Source organism: Lepisma saccharinum, chromosome 18 (assembly GCF_977018435.1).
Source record: "Lepisma saccharinum chromosome 18, izLepSacc3.1, whole genome shotgun sequence".
NCBI lineage: Eukaryota > Metazoa > Arthropoda > Insecta > Zygentoma > Lepismatidae > Lepisma > Lepisma saccharinum.
In genome coordinates this window covers 14,942,697-14,961,297 of record NC_139246.1, presented here as the reverse complement: position 1 = coordinate 14,961,297, position 18,601 = coordinate 14,942,697, and the positions used below count along the sequence as shown (strand labels likewise).

Below are 18,601 nucleotides of genomic sequence, written 5' to 3'. Positions count from 1 at the left end.
GTAAGGACATTGTCACCGTACGTTTCCACAAGGATACGATGGCTTTCACTCACGTTTTTCTTTTGATTGAACAAGAAAAGCAGGACGTGCCACACATGCTCCTTATTTGGTTTGAAGGTCGACATGTTTACCACACAAACCCAATATCGCGATCACTCTCACTCAGTTGCACATCCACGGCGTTTTGACAGATACTGTCCTGGCAACACACTGACGTAACAGTTGAGACTGTGCACCAAACCTTGCACACCTGGTATACATATTTACATAGCGTTTCCATATGTGCGACCAAATTAACTAATTTCCTTAATTCAACAAAGGCGTGCGTATGGCCTAACCATTGGTACTTTCACCAACACAGAGTTAGCCTAACTATCTGTGTGGCCTACCTTCGACTTAATTTATATTCCGACAAGTTTTTTGCGTTTCCTTATGCAGCATCCTTCTTCAACCCGCTAGGCATTATGATGCGACTGGGCAATATCTTACAAATGCAAACATTTACTAATGGGGGAACTATGGTAATTCTATGCTGATACATCGTATTCATGAAAACTAGCGGTGTGCGGAACTATTGGAATAAAAACTTATGGACATCAGGAACCGATGACGATATGTTCCGTGAGTTCCCCACAATAAAAACACGAAACTATGGAATAATTTTTCAATAATCTTGTATATTTTGAAAAACTGAAACATTTAATTGATTAGGTGAACTTTATAATAGGAGTTAATACTTTAAAAATTGCCATGGTCTCTTTTATGGGTGTTGTGCTTTACACTTTGTATATACAGTAAAACCTCGTTAATCCGGACCCCGATTAGCCGGACTTCGCTTAATCCGGACAGGCAAAAGGAATAAAGATGCAAGGTTTTAAATGTGGCTAGAAGTCAACAAGAGAACTTCCCAAAGAAAAGGCAGTCAACCACTGATGAAATTCTGTTTCCCGCAGACTGTATAGTGCATTTAGGCCTATGCCCTTTAAATACATCATAATAAACGTGTTTTAATGCACTTGCTGTTAATCCGGACTTTCGTTAAACCGGTCAACTTATCACCCCATTAGTCCGGATTAACGAGGTTTTACTGTAATTAACGGAGGCACATAGTGGTTCGGATTCCGCTTTAAACTTTAGGTCCAGTCCCGATTAGCCTTACTGTGCACAAAGTGGAATTAAAACATCAACTCAAAACTTTTACTGTCATTGAGTGAATAATAAAGATCTCCCTTGTCTCAACTCAGCCATTCAAAATAAAGAGAATAATATCGTAGCATGTGTCTGGCTTAATCAAAACGAATGTAAACACTTCATGTACCTTATACGACATAAATTCATTATTTCAGTTAAGCCTGGATCCTGCCCGTCGACACAAGGACAAGTTGGAATTTGTTCTAGCATCTGCCAATCTGACAGCGACTGCCAAGGGAATCAAAAATGCTGCAAGACGTCATGCGGCGGGACTTCATGCAGTGATCCTGTTTCGTAGGAGAGAGAGAGAGAGAGAGAGAGAGAGAGAGAGAGAGAGAGAGAGAGAGAGAGAGAACATTTTTTCCGATTGATATCTTCCATTACAAACTGTAGCTATTCAATTTTTGTAGTAAAGTACATTGCAAGATATTAATAACATTTTTCATTGAACTGTGAGAAAATATTGCATATAATTATCTATGGATGTGACGAAGCTGAAAATTTACCGATGCCGATGTACTCACCGATAGTTTTTGGAACCGATTCCGATACATAAGATTATTAAATTAAACGTTCTTAATGTTGGAAATTTATTGCTGCCAGATTCAACTTCAGAAACACGAGATTTGGAAGCACTTCTGGAAGTAACCTACTTCTTCTCTTATCGCAAATCTGTTCAGCAACACTGAACACTCAATCACTGAATACTGATGCAGCAGATGTGCCCAAGTATTTTCTCAGCACGTGCTTCAGGTTTGAATACTCATTTTTGAATTTCCAATACAAGAGTAGATCCTGGTTCAGCAATGTACTGAATGAGAGTTTGCAATAATTTTATTACAAAAACTCTACAATAATGATGAATCATAACCTAATTTTTAATAAATCTTACAAAACTAGAATATAAAACTTATTAGAAGGTAAAACTCTAGTATAATCTGTACCGGTTTAAATATCGGATTTTTGCCGATGCCGATATGTCAATTTCTGCCGATTTTCATACATCTGTAATCGGCTTCGGCACATCCCTAATATATTATCCATTTCAGTTGACAATGATGTATTATTATTATTATTATTATTATTATTAATGTATTATCAGTGTGGATGATCTTTTATGTAGAATACCGAATCTGTTAAAATATATATAGTAATAAATTACACTCGTTATGTTTAAGTAAGCTCTCCAAGACTAACCCGGACCAATTGAATTGAATTGTGTTCCTTGTCACAGTAATGCAACATTCCCGAACACAGGATAGGCTTATGGGCCGGGCGACTGCTCGAGGCGCCGCTCTCAAGCCCCCTTGGTTAGCGCCAAACCCTTGTATATGATTTCATAAACGTGGCTATTTGTTTGTTTGAGTTTATTTTTAAGTCCACTTTTGCACAGAAAGGCTAATCGGGACTGCACCTACAGTTTAAAGTGGGATCCCCCCAGTTAAAGTTAGGGGAAAAATAACTGCATATTCTTATGTCTGAGAAAACGCATATGTAAAATGATATGCTACATGATTCCCCTTCCCATTTGAAAATCTGGATGTAATTCCAAGACGGCGACTTTCAAGATGGCCACCAAGATACACACTAGCCCCATCTGGTGTGCCGCCACCCCAATTACCCATATCCGAAATTTCATCGCCCTCCGTCAAGTCGTTTTCAAATTAAAAGGGTGGTGCCCGACTCCTGCCGCACCCTGTATATTTCAAAATCATGTAGAACTTTAAGCTAAGCGATTACTGTTATCTTGATGTAATTATGTAGATATTAAATAAACACATACTCACAACAAACGTGTTCTTTAACACTTAAAGTACAATGCGTTCGTTTTGGCTCTGTGCCGAGATAGCGCGTGACATGACGCAGATGCCGGCATTTTCGGCCCGTAACGTCTCGCTTATTTACGCACATATCTTTAGCATGTAGACAATTATATTTGTATTGCATAATGAGTACTAACCTGTGTTATAAGAGTTGTTCAAAGTTCTTCACGTGCTATCTCGGCCGAGAAACAAAACGAATGCACCGTATTTTAAAATAAAGCTCCTATTTTTTGTAATTAAAACCGTAAATATTTAACATGGTCATATCTTTTTATTGGAGGAAGATGGAATCTGCTCTCCCAACATTTCGAAGTTCGCAGTTCTCACAGCCTTTGTTCGAAAGATAACGTTTCTACATTTTACATGATTTCTTAAGGTCGTAATAACACAACTGTACAGTATTTTATTTTTCAATTCCTACATTCGAATGTGTTACAAGAAACAAGAGCAGGTAAGCTTTTGAAAATGAAACTAGATGGAAGCACAGTAGCTAACGAAATTTCTATGTGAAACCAATATGCAAAATTGAGGTTGAAAACTAATGTAAACGGGAATATCTAGTGCACCTATTACAGTAGTATAAATATGAAAAATTAATTCAAAACAAGAACAGTGAGAGGGATCAATAAATAATTAATAAAAAAGTTACACATGTAAAAGAGTAAGAGTAATGTTAAAATTCAGAGTAGATCATAACGTTAATATTCTGAGTAGATTGTTGTTATCACCGATAATTTGAACTTGATCTCCATGTACAACAGTACATTCCTTTATATAAATGCAACTTGATTCATTGTGCGGATAGTACCTTCGAGAACCCTTATGTCGTATGATATGACCGATCAGTCGTAACTTGATGGTGCAAGAGGAGCTCCCACCCCACCCCCAATTTCCATATTTATTAAAGTATTAAAGTTTACATGTTAAGGGATCAGTCCAATGAGCAGTGTGGCTAAGTCCGGAACCACGGCCATCTTTAATCCGAGGAAGGCCGGAATACTGACATTTGGCAACGTTGTTTCACCGGCTTAAAAATCAACCTACAAAGCATGGGCGCGAAAATCAAAGTTGATGTTGAATTTTAAAGAAACAAGGGCATCCGTGTAAAATGTTTTTCTTTTTCCAAATCTGGACAGAAGATTGTCATTATGAACGAAGTATGTGGAAAACATGCAGTAACAATAGAAATGTAACTAACTGGAAGTAAGCAGAAAATACAAGGCCAACTTTACATATCATAAGCAGCATGGAACTTCTCTAATAATGTGTGTGCAGTAGTCTGACCCTATTTTATTTGTTAGGATTTGGGAATGACATTAGAAGCTCTTTAGAAATTAATATTTAAATGATGGAAGATCCATTACACCAGCTTTAAAGTTTTTAAAGTAAGACGTAAACGTAGTTGTGTATGCGATAAAACAGCAAGGCCAAGTATTACAGAGTGTAAAATTTATCTTTTGTACATAATATTTCTGTACATCGTCTTCATTTTAGCAGTCTATGACATAATTTGCCAAGATTTCAACAGACAATACTTGCTAATTACGATGTGCGTATGAGCAAACATTTGTTTTGTGTGCATATATATGTACGAGGCTAAAATAATGCCACCAAGAAACTGATTATCTTAAAATAAATATTTCCAAACAAGTGGCATTTCGACTGTTGGTGACTATGTATTCCCTCAGAAAAAGTGTATAATTTTGCATGGTTTAGAATTTAGATTTAAATTTCAGTAGTTTTTCTCTTGGGGGGGGGGGGAGGGTACGTTACAGTGAATGAATGAATGATTTTTGTGTTCTACTGTTTTCGTTAGGTTGGGCCTGTTACGTTTTATGATCTTAGAAGTTTGACGATTTTTTTTCTGTAGTTTCACCCTTGTACCTAATATGAGTAATTTAAAAGGTAAGCGTGTGGTGCCTCATGCATACAACTTTTCTCAGCGTGGAATTTGCTTTTTGCATAAACATGTTTTAAATTACTCTTTGACGTCCGCTGATTTATTTTTCATGTTACGTACCCGCACAAGTAAACCATATGTCCCAATGATTGAAATAAGGAATCATAGATGGCAGCACGCGGAAGAAATATTAGGATCACAGATTATAGTAACTTGCGCACGCGAATCGAACGAAAGTGTTTGGGAGAACTGAAATTAATTGTGCTTACATAAATTTATGAACTGAGATAAGCAATGGAGATGGATAAAGGCGAGAGAAAGAAATGATCTACACGTGCAGCATATGTCATTGTATGTAAAGATTAATGAAGTTAAAAAGCGATTACAATTTTCTATTCTCTACCTCTCTCTGCTTGTACAAGGCAGCAAACCTATGGAAGGTATGCAGATATCCGGTTGTAATCCGAGGACATATATATTCAGATAGATGGTTGTAATCCCAGAGGAATATATATATGCAGATAAAGGGTTGTAATCCCAGAAGAATATATATATATATGCAGATAAAGGGTTGTAATCCCAAAAGAATATATATATATATATATATATACAGAAAAAAAGGTTGTAATTCCATAAGAATATATATGCAGATAAAGGGTTGTCATCCAAGAAGAATACATGCATGTAGATGTAAGCCGAAAATCTTAAGCAGAAGAAGCCTCCAGAAGAAGAAGCTGAGTAGCCAATAGAAGAAAAAGCCCAATAGAAGTTCATTAGTACATAGGAAAAGAAGTTTATTGACAAATAGAAGAAGTGTATTAAATAATAGAAGAAGAAGATTATCGACTAGTAGAAGAAGAAGCCTACTAATAAATTGATAGAAGAAGAAGTCTATTAACCAATTGATATAAGTAGAAGCCTCTCAACCAATAGATGAATCAGCCGATTTATTGATAGAAGAAGAGAAAGTCTTTCACATGTCCATAGAGAAGGAGAGGTAGCCTATTAGCAGACGGAAGAAGAAGCTTGTTAGCCAAATAGAAGAAGTCCATCACGTATCCAGAAAGAAGAAGAAGAAGAAGCCTTCCAGTAGATGAAATATGTTTAATAGAGATATATGTGACCAAGAAACAAAGAGACAGCTTTAAATACAATCCTGTATATACATTTAATGTAATATGAAAATTAAGAATATACGGTGCATTGTACCTTATAAACAAGGTTAAACAAGTTGTTTCCTTTGTTCCCTTTCCCCTTCTAAAATAAGTTATCAATCAGTTTTAGTTGCCCTGAGAATCTCATGTTTTACCCTGGCCTAAGCCAAACTGGTGTCACCCTCTACGGGACACTAACAACGGTAAATATCTCATGACATCAATATTGGATGTTTATTAAATTTGATGATTCTCCACATGTGCAAACTTCGGAAAGCTCCGTGATGTGCTGGTATGCGGCTCAGAAAATCCAAAATATATTTTAACAATTTAATAACATACTGATTTACTTATGAAAAATAACGTTGAATAAAATAGCGAATATAATTTGGGCGGATGAAGTGATTACGAGGCTGCAGAAAATTATTTCTTTTTCCTCGTTCTTCTTACATTCTTTAATGTTTCTTCCGAGTAAGATCGGCCGGCTGATGTCACAGATTACAGTGTTGCCAAATTGAAGGCTCCGGCCTCCCTCGGATTAAAGATGGCCGTGCCCCAACCCATTGATCACGGGGCGACTATATAAACAGAGAGGTTATAGGTCGCATGATTGACCCGAGGCAACGAATGGAGGGTGTAAGGGGTGACCTTCTGATACGGAACACAAAAGTCAACGTCACTTTCCCTAGTACACCTCGGTAATTGCTTCTCGCAGGGCAACGAGGCTCTGGCGCCTCGATAATCCTCTGTGGAGCCTAGTTGCCGCGCGTTTGTGCTTGTGTGAGCCCCTTTACAGCACCAGCTTTTAATAAGCAAGGAGCACGGGTGTATGTAAATGGGGGCTTATGAGTATACAGCCCCTTCCGAAATTTTGAGATAATCAACATTTCCAAATGAAAGGAGTGATTGTCATTTCTAGAGCTCGGAAGTTGAAGACCTATAAATTGCCAAAAAAATACCTATAAAAATACCTAAAAATATCAAAAAATGGACCTAAAAACGAAAAAAAAAGGACCTATAAATGTGATCCAAATTAATTTATAACTTCAGTTTTAATTACATATTTCATGAATAAAAAAAATAAAAAAATCTAGTGGTATGGAACACACAGTGCGAAAAAACTGAAAGCTTCAAAACAAGAGAAAGTTGCCACTTACAGCGCGACTTTCCAGACAAGTTACGGTTAACGGACCTTGTACCGTACCTGCTTTAGTCGTCCAAAAATGTTTTTCTCTCGTTTCAGGGATGGTTCAAATATATTTCTTTCTTTTTATTTCTTCACTACAGAAAGGACGTTTAAGAGGTGATGAACTGATGATGATTCGAATTGAGAATGGGCAGTAAAGACGTAGTCGAAAGAAGGTGAAGTTGCAAAAAAAGTCGTTAAGACCTAAAAAAAGGCTAAAAAAGGACTAATAAGCCCAAAATCGCCAAAAAAGGACAAATAAAACCCACCCTTTTCTGGCCTACAATGACCCAAAATGAACATATATTATGTTGGGCCTCGTCTTCGGACACTAGGAAAAAAATAAGTATTTCTCCTCAACTTCCGAGCCCTGGTCATTTTTATAAATATCTTATTGTCTATGCCGCTCCCTTGAAAGCAGCTATGTACTATGTACAGAGCCAACGAAGTTTATTGTGTTTTATACAGCGTATATTGATACACTTGAATGTTGAATTGTATCTTATGCAAATATGCTGTCTAAAGAAACACACTAATTGAGGCGAGTGTACCTTTACAATTTCAGCCCCTAACGAAAAAATCCTGCGTACGCCAGTGCTAAATAGATTTTATCCTCGGAAACGAATTAATTAATTTTAAAAATTAAGGGAGGAAGTTTTTAATAGACATCTTCTATTTTCTTGTTACAAGGCCGTTTCAGTTAAGGGGAAAAGGGCTCTTGTGCTGATGTGCCCATGATATGAAAACCAATAAATCAAGCAAGCAACAGATGGGCCTATCGGGACAATTTTGCGGTGTTTAGTTATTACTTAGTAGCTGACCAAATTTCGTTTTTCTACATCCAGTAGCTTTCGAGATTATCTCAACCCTAGCTTACCCGGGGAGGGGAGGGGGCTTGTCAGGCCCACCATCTCTATTTTTTCGATTTTTTAACTATGCATTTCTTTTTCTAAATTGAAAATAAATGTCATTGTTCCAAGGGTGTTCACAATATTTATGAATTACTTTAGTTCATAAAAACTTGAATGTAAAGTAAATAGGAGGCAAAATGCACTAGGTGAGCCTATCAGGCGACATCTTTGATTTCGTGTCATTCAAGACACACATGCCAGTGAAAATGTACAATTGGCTTGTAATTTTTGTAATTATTATAATTAATACACAACTGCACATCTACAAACAAAATAGCATTTTTGAGAAATTATTGTTTTCTGTGAATGGTAAAATGTTTGTGTGACAGTCATGCAATAATCTGTCATTATTTCTTTTTGGGCTATGATTTTCATGACAGCATTTTTTTTTTTTGGTAAGGGTGATATGTTCCCCAAACATATAGAAATTTATATTATGACGGAACTAATTATACTAAGGTGCATTTTAAGGGCATATTTGGCAATTTCTTCATGATAGAGCATATTTTGATTGATTTTCGATCAAATTCAACATATTTTCGCATTTTCAAGAAATATACAGTCATTTTCGAAATGTATTCGTTCTTACTTTAATGTTCACTCGAGGTTTTCTTTTTTTCGGACTGGAGCAACATCTTTTTCATTGAAAATTTAGAGAAAGTATTCATTGTGCATTGCAACTCAGGGCCCATAAAGGGAACTAAAAATAGTACGTATGTGAAAATTGATTGATTAATTTGCTTTATTTTACTTTGCTTCTTGTGCCACTTTTGGCTAATGCGCAGTGATGGGGATGAGTGACAATATGATGAAATTGAACATTCACAAACATCCATGCCCATGCCAGGATTCGAACCCGGGACCCCTGGCATCGTAGCGCGATGTGTTAACCACTCCGCCACGCTGGCCGGCCGTATGTGAAAATATCTCAGCATTTAGATGTTGATGTTTGAAACAGTCCAGTTATAAGGGCATGTATTTCAAATTGTTGATTGATTGATTTAGTTTATTTTACTTCGCGTTTTGTGCCTCTTAGCTAATTTGTGAAGATGGGGATGAGTGATGAAATGATGAAATTGATGAATGGACATTCACAAACAACCAAGACCGAGCGGGATTCGAACCCGGGACCCTTGCGTCGCAGCGCGATGTGCTAACCACTCGGCCACAGGGTCCGGCTATTTCAAATTATAGTGCATGTTTTGTTTTGTACAATTTTAGGTCATAAGAGCATGTTTCATTTTGCATATCCTAAAACATAAAATCCTTGCTCTATTAATGATGGTAATTTTTGTAATTATTATAATTAATATGTAACTGCGCATATATAATCAACAAAGGAAGGAGTGATTCAATAACAAAATTATTTCTTGAATGTTAATGATTCAAAAAAAGTGTGGGCCTGTGACAGCCCCTCAGGGCAGTAAGTTTCTCGTACGGCACGGTTAACAAAGATAGTCTATTCGGAAATCTAATTTAGAACGAGAAGGCTTACGCCAAAATGAAATCTTTACCAGCGCCGAAGCGTGGATGACCAACTTAGATACTATGAAAGTATGCCGTTGACCTAGTACAGTCTTCCCAGCGCCCTGGAGTTTATTTCGGGCCGACGCTCGACCGATGTCCGTTAGCCAGCGACCGCTACCCACCCGAAACCAGAGAACACTTTCCAACACTCTCGAGTTGCTTCAGTTCCATGTGGACGCAAATTGGGCCTGAGTGACGGTAAGTTGAAAAAAGTGCTTTGTCAAGGATTTTAGTCGAATTTCTGCTTAGTTGTCGGTGAATCTTTTATTCCAACTCTTCCACTTCATTTTATCAGGGGGTCGTTAGGGGTACGAGGCGCGTGTCACCGCACAGGGCCTCGTACTTTTTCTAGGTATAGGGAGACGAGCTGGGCCAATACCACCTTCAACCAATTCGATGCTTGAAAATTTTAATAATTAAAAGTTATTCAAAATATAAGCTCTATATTATATTAGTGCAAGCATTCCAATCTAATGACATACATCAATTTATCAAGATTTTTGCTTTAAAATATTCGAGAATTGCATCAGGATATTAAATTACATATTATGTTATCAGAAAATTAAGTTTCTTTCGCATGAAACTGGTGCAAAATTACACGAAACTTCAAATTTTTGCCTAATTTTCAGGATAATTAGACTGCGCGAAAGTTTTCAGGACAGAGGACACAGTGAAAGACCAAAATGTCGGGAAAGTATTGGTAGTTATCGGCAAATAAACTATAACCGATAAGCTCGTTGAAAACATGAAAATATGAAGCATGAGGTAATAATAACCTTATACTTTGATAAAGGAAGGGAATTAGTCAGCTGACGGTGAGTAACAATGTGTGCCCGTAATAAGGACTCGAAATGGACCGGAGCGGACTCTCCTAATCGCCGCCAATGAATATTATTAATAATAATAATTGCTGTAACTTGCAGCTTGTCACAGAAAACAAATTCTTGTTAAAAAATATCGCTATATTTTCACCACTCGAATTACACTATTTCCAGAAATCTCAATGGGGCAAGTGCCCCTCTGCCTTCACCCCATGCAGGCTCCCTTGGCCCCTATAGATGAACCAGTACGCCCGTGCTTATTATATATCACTGAGAATTCACTATATCACCTGTTCTCATATTAAAGTATAATAATTAGGCTTAGCATATTTTCTTGGGTCAAACCAGGTCATATTCGCTATCAACTCAGTACAGCTGAATTTCAGGGTTTTATACAAAAATAAATTGAAATTACTTAAAAGCCTTAACATTTTATTGGAACATTATTAATGTTATTAATTATTATTATTATTTCTCCACAACTCTAAGTATTGGATACTAGAATTATGAAAATTGTCTACGCTTAAAAAGAATGTTTGTTCCTGAACATCATTATTAGAGTGCATAGCAATTCTTTGGCAGAAGATGGTATCGTAACAGGTTCCCCTGATTAGAGAAAAGTAGCAAGCCAAAAGCAATAACCTCTTTCGTCGGCCGTTCTCTCTCAAGCATTCAAAGAATGCTAAGTCAGTATCAAATCTATCTTCCTGGTTGATTGAAAGTAAGTTGTTGATCAACTGGTATTAGGGAGCAATAACCAGGTGGTGGAAGAAAGGATAAGTTAGAGTGTAACGGGCGACTTGGGGTCTTTTGCTTTGGAACGAGGAACGAGAAAGATCGGGGAGTTTGAGCGAGTCTGCATAGAGCACTTCTAGGAGTTTTCTCCGAGGATTTCTTCATCATCGAATAGACAGGTAATATCCTTCTCTAACCATGTTGATCTAAACTGGAAGATATAAACCCAAATTCTTAGTGTTGTGCCATTTCAAGTGTGAAAAGTAACCTCTCGCCTATTACCACCAAGTTATCTGCCAAAGGGCGAGTGCTCACCAGTGAGGATGAATGAATGACGAAGCTACATCACCCAAGCATAATGGTTAGGATTCTGGTAACATCCCAACGAGCAACAGTTCGTTACGGTATAAATTTATGGGTTTTCTTTCCTGAAGTTGACAAATTAATTGATAATATGTCTGAAATGCTTCTGTTGCTGTGATAGAATTAGCTTCCAATTTCAAAACTACATTATTAAATAACTGTAGAGAACCATGCAAAAATTTCAAATGCAATTCACTTTCTGAATTTTCAAAAAATCAAATAATAATTTTGGGCGTTTGTCACAAGAGAGGATGTATGAGTTTAGCCCATCAAAAATGGTAAGAATTCTTTCTATTCCAGGCAACAAACTAAGGAAACTTTTGCTGCTATGGGATAATACTTTCTGTTAACGTTAAAGGCACACTTTCTTTTGCCCATTGCCAAATGCAAAGCCCTTGTAAATACTTATAATTATCAAAAACTTGTAGACTAGTTACTTCACACTCTTGCAAGACACCAAGACGCTCACGGAAGTACGCAAACGGAACCGCTCGGAAGTCGATATCTCGAAGAAGGAAAAAGTATAATCGATCCTTGCCGGTCATAAATTCTGGTCGTGAATATTCAATACCGGTAGCTATTTTCATGTTCAGATTCTCAAAACCACAGACATTTTGCAATCCCGGACATCACCCTGGACAGCACTAAAAAACCAGGACTGTCCGGGTTAATCCCGGAAGTATGGTAAGCCTAATAATAATAGCAAACACTGAGTCCTGAACTTAACCGGTGCAATAGATCTTACTCTGACTTGATACCAAGGGCGCCCGCAGGGGTGCTAGGGTGCACTTGCCCCCTGATATTTCTGGAAAGAGTTAATGTAATTCGAATGGTGAAATTGTAGCGATAGTTTACAAGAAAAATATTGTAACAATTATTATTATTATTGAAGTAGGGTTACATTTAAGCTTTCAACATAATACCTAAATATAGAAAAACATCTTTTTGTCCTACATGAATTAATATGTTAAGTATATAATTATGTAAATATGTATAGATATGCAGAATATGAAAATTATAAATGTATGGATTTTTTTAAAAAAAATACATAATAAATTGTAGTAGTAATAATAATATTAATATATAATAATAATGATAAAAGTTTCTGTAACTCTGCCCCCCCCTGGAAAAAAATCCTACGTGCGCCCTTGCTTGATACACCTTCTGTTCGCGGATAGTAATGTCTATTTAATAATAACAATAACAGCACATTTTCTTTACGTGGGAGGTTCAGCCTAGAGCTGTTCTGCCACCTAACCTTTTATGTTCAGTGCTCTCTCAAAGAATTTTCATTTCGAATTGAGGCAATGTCGACCCACAATGTCTATTTCTTAAATCGAATTCTTCCACATAAGTGAAACTATATGTTGATTTTCTGGAATTATACAACATTTCAGGAGCCCAAAGAGAACACTGAGGGACCATCAGCATTTGTGGGGGCTGCCGCTACGGCGCTGTGAGAATGTATAGCTAGGTGTGTTTCACCTACGTCACAAACTCTTGCATTGTGGGATCGAGCAGCCATGCTTGAGGCTAGTCCTGTAAACATACGGAATTCAAGCGGGTCTGGGAGATTTTAACCTTGTTTACTATAGTACATTGTGCAGTATTAGATGTTTCAAACAGAAGCTCACGTAATTTCACGATATTTTCTTGCACAGGACAAACAAAATTGGTCGCAAACATGGCGGCTGTGCGCATCATGACGTCATATGAAACCCACCAACGTCCCGAAAAGAAAATTCCCTCCGTAACGCTGTTGCATTTCTTGATACGACCAACAAGATATACTAGATAAATATGATTTCTGCCCATACACAGAAGAAGCACATCCAACATTACACAACGAATAATAACGAGTTAGGTGGGTAGGTGGGGTTAGGTGGTAGAACAGCCGCAGGCTGAACTTCGCACTTTAATAAAGGAAAATTGAAATTGCCACATTGCATCACAAAAAACAAGGTTGAATGCATATAGGTGAGCCCCGTCGGACACTTTTTGATGTAAGTTTCAGTCCACTTTACTTGTTTCCTCGTTTCTTTAATAAATTTATCATTCACATTGACCAGGGGGAGCAGAAAAGATTATAAAATTGCCAAAAATACAATCAAAGTAATTTTAGTCTTTCTTTACAACTATTTCTCAAAGATGTCAACCATTTTCTTTTCAGTTAAGATGAAACGTATTGCTCTCCTCGTATTGGTCGTTTCTGTCCATTCACAAGAGACTGAAATGGCAGGTAAGTTTATTTATATATTTGGCATATTATATGGCCTATTTATATAGTGGGTAGAGAGGCATATTTACAATTAGAACAGAAAAAAAACACATTGAAGATTTTGCCAATGCTTTGCTGAATATCATGAATTTCATGACTGATATTGTCATCCTAGCAGGTACAGTGGGATCCATTAGTATTACAGTGCAAATTGTCCATCGGCATGTTCATGCACTTTATTTGACCCAACAAGAGCTTCAAGAATTAAAAGAAAACTCAAAACAAGCTGTTGACAACTTCTGCACCAGCATACATAAAAATCCATCGCTTAAACACTCATTGGATGTAAGAGATAAATTAATGAAAATTTGTCGAGGAAAACTAGTGACTCCCACTGTACGAATGCATGACCCAATTTTACTGTAATGGCTACACAATACATCTCGCCTTTTTTGGACCACAGTATTGGACAAAATAAAATTTCAAAATGTTACACAAGATATTTGATTACAGTAGAATGTAAGTGAAATATTTTTTTTTACAATTTTCAATGTACTGCACAGACGAAAAACCCGGTAGTCCCTGAGAAATGTGAACATTTAAAAATAGTATACAGAGGGAAAGTAAGGAGTCTTGAAAGTTTGAAATTATTTTGTAAAAACAGAAAAAAATGTGGCTTATCAGGTTCTTCCACTAGACTCTTTACATATTATCTATACAGGGACATTACCGGCATGTATTGTCATGCAATGATGGCTTGGTTACCAATAAATAAAGATTTATGGCTTCTACATTGAAGAACTTGGATGAATACATTCAGGTTTCTACACTGATTACCCAGGCTTGGTTCTATGTTTATGGAAGTGATTTTCTCATATTTTAAACAAAGCAAACTGAATGGAACATATTATTCGAGGAAGAGTAGAGTAACTAATTAATGAAAAGATATAGTGTATCTAGTCTGTAAATGCAACTATTAGTGAAAAAATAACACTACTAATTCAAGCAATAACAATATATATATTCCTTCTCAAAATGACCGGAAATGCGGAATAATAATGCTACTGGAACGAATAAGCATGTACTAATATGGGAGTCATTCATTAGAACTTTTGAAGGGGACATACTATACCCATAACACCAGGAGCATGCTTATACAAGGGAGAGTCAAATGAAAGCCTTAAAATTACAGGACAGACTGTAAACAGTTCAAATTTACATGAGGTATCGTCTGTAAACGACATCAAGATTGCAACACTGATGAGGTGAGCTTCACAACCAATTTTTTTCGTCATTTTTAAATATGGCGCCTCCTCCACACACTTGCACCAGTGCAGTGGTTTCTTGTCCTCTGGAAGCCTGAAATGTATGGACATTTTACGGCAAATGAAAATCCAATGTCTCTATGCATGCTTAACTTATGCAACCCTTCATGCAGAAACCTACTAGAGTTGAAGAGCTGTATCTTTGCGGGTGAACCCTGCCCAAGCACAGCTGCGCAGTAGCAAGGGGGAAGAGCTACCGGCTGCGCGTCATTATCCTTGCGTTCTGTCCTTGCTGTCGACAACCCAAAGGGCGATTAGGTGGCAACTGCATAAACGTATCTCTCTCACACTCTGCGCGGAGTAGCCAAGGCACCCGCAAAGATATAGCTCGTCAACTCTAGTCAAAAAAAAAATTAAATTAAGGTTTTCATTTGACTCATGTGATACATACATGTGGATCATGTACGTTACATCTACTTTCACTTCGATATCTGAGAATACTAATGAAAGAAAAGGAGTGAGTGACCTATTTCTAATTTGAATTGATATATTGGTCATGTATCACTTTCGTTGAGCATACCTGTCACTTGTACTTTTCCAAAATTTGCTCCTTAGAACTCAACCTAATATTCGTACATACTCATAAGACCATGAAAGTGATCGACTATAAGTGGGTTTATATTTATTCTATTCCAATCCAATTAGTAAGATGCCGTAATCCATGTGCAGTAACCAGATGCCCCTCTGCGACGACTTGCGTGGAAAGAATGAATCCGAGATGCTTTCTATGGTTCCGTCGAAGATGCTGTAGAATCTCCGTCTGCACACCAGGAGCAGGTGAGCAACAAACTCAGTTCGATTGTATATTGAATTTTTTGTTTACGAGGGTTGTCCAAAAAGTTCGTAGCCTGACTATAACGTTCATGAGATAAGAAAAAGGTTTTGCTTTATTTTTCGACACATTCCCCTACGAGTTCCACCAATAATATGTGGCAGTGATTAAGAATGAGCTAAGCCGTGCATGGCTTACAGGGGCGCCGCGAAGTGTTCCAATATTTTCACTGAAATGGCAGTCTACAAATGGTTTTAGTTGGAAATGGACCATCACATCAAATTCAATGAATGATATGATTGTTCCAAATATGTGCTTATTTGGTACCTTTTACATGCAAAACGTTTCTAAATTTGAAATATATGTTCATTTTTTAACTTAAGGCAAGCAACCTAACCACGCTAACTGAGCGTTGCAAGTGTTTGATAGGCCTACATTCTGACTTGGACCCCGCGGAAAAATCTTGAAATACTAAGGACGTCGTGAAAGCAAAAAGTTTGGGAACTCCTCAGGAAAGTATTTGTTTTCTAATAGCCAGAAGTATCGTTAACATTCATACAGTCACGGACACTTGTGAGTTGTAATGATTATATTAACGTCAATGAGGTCATTACAACACAGAAGTGTCAGTGACTGTACACGTATTTTTAGAACAAGAAAGCTACTGGCTTTATGAATAAATTTTCATCTGTGTCCGAGTTATAGAGATATTATTATTGTATTGTCAAGTAGAAAGTGGAGACACATAGATAGCCCAAACCGACTGTCCTTCAGAAATGGAAATCTTCCACTAACCCTTGTTAATTACAGGTAGCATATCGGTAACCATATACTAATAAATTTATGTTATTGCAGCAATCAAATCTGGCTCTTGTCGTGCAGTTAAGAGACCTGTGACGTATCGACCTCCTGTGACTACGACCTCTAGATCTTGTCTCGACCGATGCCAAGCAGATAGCGACTGTTCCGGGAGGAGGAAGTGCTGCAAGAGTTCCTGTGGGAAGACTTGCCAATTCCCGGAAACTGTCATAAGCTATAGAGGTACGTTTCTCCTACGAATCTGATTTCACACATGCTGCAGTGTACATCTAACCTTGCTGAACTATATGATCTGATTTGGTACACATGGCAATCTACATGTAACCTTCTTGAACTACCTGATCTGAATTTGAAAGATGTGGCAGTATACATCTATCCTTGCTGAACTATCTGATCTGATTTTGTACACGTGCCATCTGCTGCATACACCTAGCTGTGCTGAACTAATTTGCCTGACATTCCTCATCTAAGTACAAATTTTACTTTGTTGAACTAACACTACCCTAGTGCAACATTTGGGATGTAATTGATGATTATATTACAATTATGTTACTGACGATATTAGATGAGATATACAGAACGAAAGTTTGACTGTTTCTGTCTTGCATTTTTTGATAGCATCATCCACAAAACACATGATAATTAAATGAGAAACGTTATTCTGACATATTTTCTAATACTTTCTTTTTAGTTTCAAATAGTTATATATAGGCATAATCATTTCATTCGTAATTGTCCTTCTTCGAAATCTTTGTCACCTTCTTTCTATCAGTGTATAAGTTGAACCTGCACTTTATTTATTTGTCAAGTTTTGCAAATTTCGCTGTCATACGTTATAGTATATACCTAACCATTCTGATCTGCTTGTTCCGATCAGACTAGTTTTGCAGTACATCAAAACTTTCTGAACTGATCGTTCTTATGCGACCCATTTTTCAGCATACATCTAGCTCTTTTGAATTGCTTGTTGTGTTTTGACTGATACCTATCCTTACTGAACTGTTTGTTCTGATGTTATTGACTTATTGAGTCTGCTCTGATCTTCCACATGCTGCAATGTGCAGCACGTCTAAATATATGCCTAGGCTTGCTGAACTATCTGTTTGGATATGCCAGAGGTGAATGTCTGCATTCCCATGTCAAAAGGGAACACATCTAGTCTGCCAGTATGCTAATTATTAGCGAATGCTTATACAATCCTTTAACTCACACAACTACTGTAAAAGTTAACGTTACTTTAAAGTAGACATATCTGATGATTAGGCAAGCATTGCATGATCAAAAAAATTACTAAAAATGCCAAATTGAAATGGGTTTATGGTCTAAAATAGTAAAAAAAAACATAACATTAAAACATTGATCATTAAATTTCTTAAAAACATTTCCATATTCTTAGTTCCTTAACAAGAAATGATTTAATTTTAGATAGTATTATAATGCATGACAGTGCAAAATTTTTAAATTTACTTACCCATTCTGGAAGAGGGTAATAAATTCTGGACATCGCCTGATTATTGCAGAACTAACCAATATATATATATATATATATATATATATATATATATATATATATATATATATATATATATATATATATATTCATTCATTCATTTTAAACAACAATTTACAAAAAAAAGTATCCTGTATTGTTATTGAAAATACAAATTGCCCAATATTTCACAATTAATCTGAATTAAATTGAACAATAAACACTTGGTGGAGATTCTCTAACAAAAATGATTTTATATTGTTCTACGTAGCTCCTCTCTGCTTCCACTGAAAAAATGTACCATACTGGAAGCAAGCAATGTCTCCTGCATTTAATTCAGTCTGCAAGAGAAAAATATTCACTTGAC

General features: G+C 36.8%; 1 protein-coding gene across 1 annotated transcript in view; it reads left to right on the top strand.

Moving 5' to 3' along the window:
- Positions 1-2,617, top strand: part of LOC146001874 (uncharacterized) — a 61,785-nt gene extending 59,168 nt beyond the window's left edge. Inside the window, exon 7 of the mRNA XM_083139583.1 lies at positions 1,347-2,617. Coding sequence (XP_082995709.1) covers positions 1,347-1,489 — 143 coding nt within the window. The 3' untranslated portion in view covers positions 1,490-2,617. The remainder of the gene's footprint in view (positions 1-1,346) is intronic.
- The last annotated feature ends 15,984 nt before the right edge of the window (positions 2,618-18,601 follow it).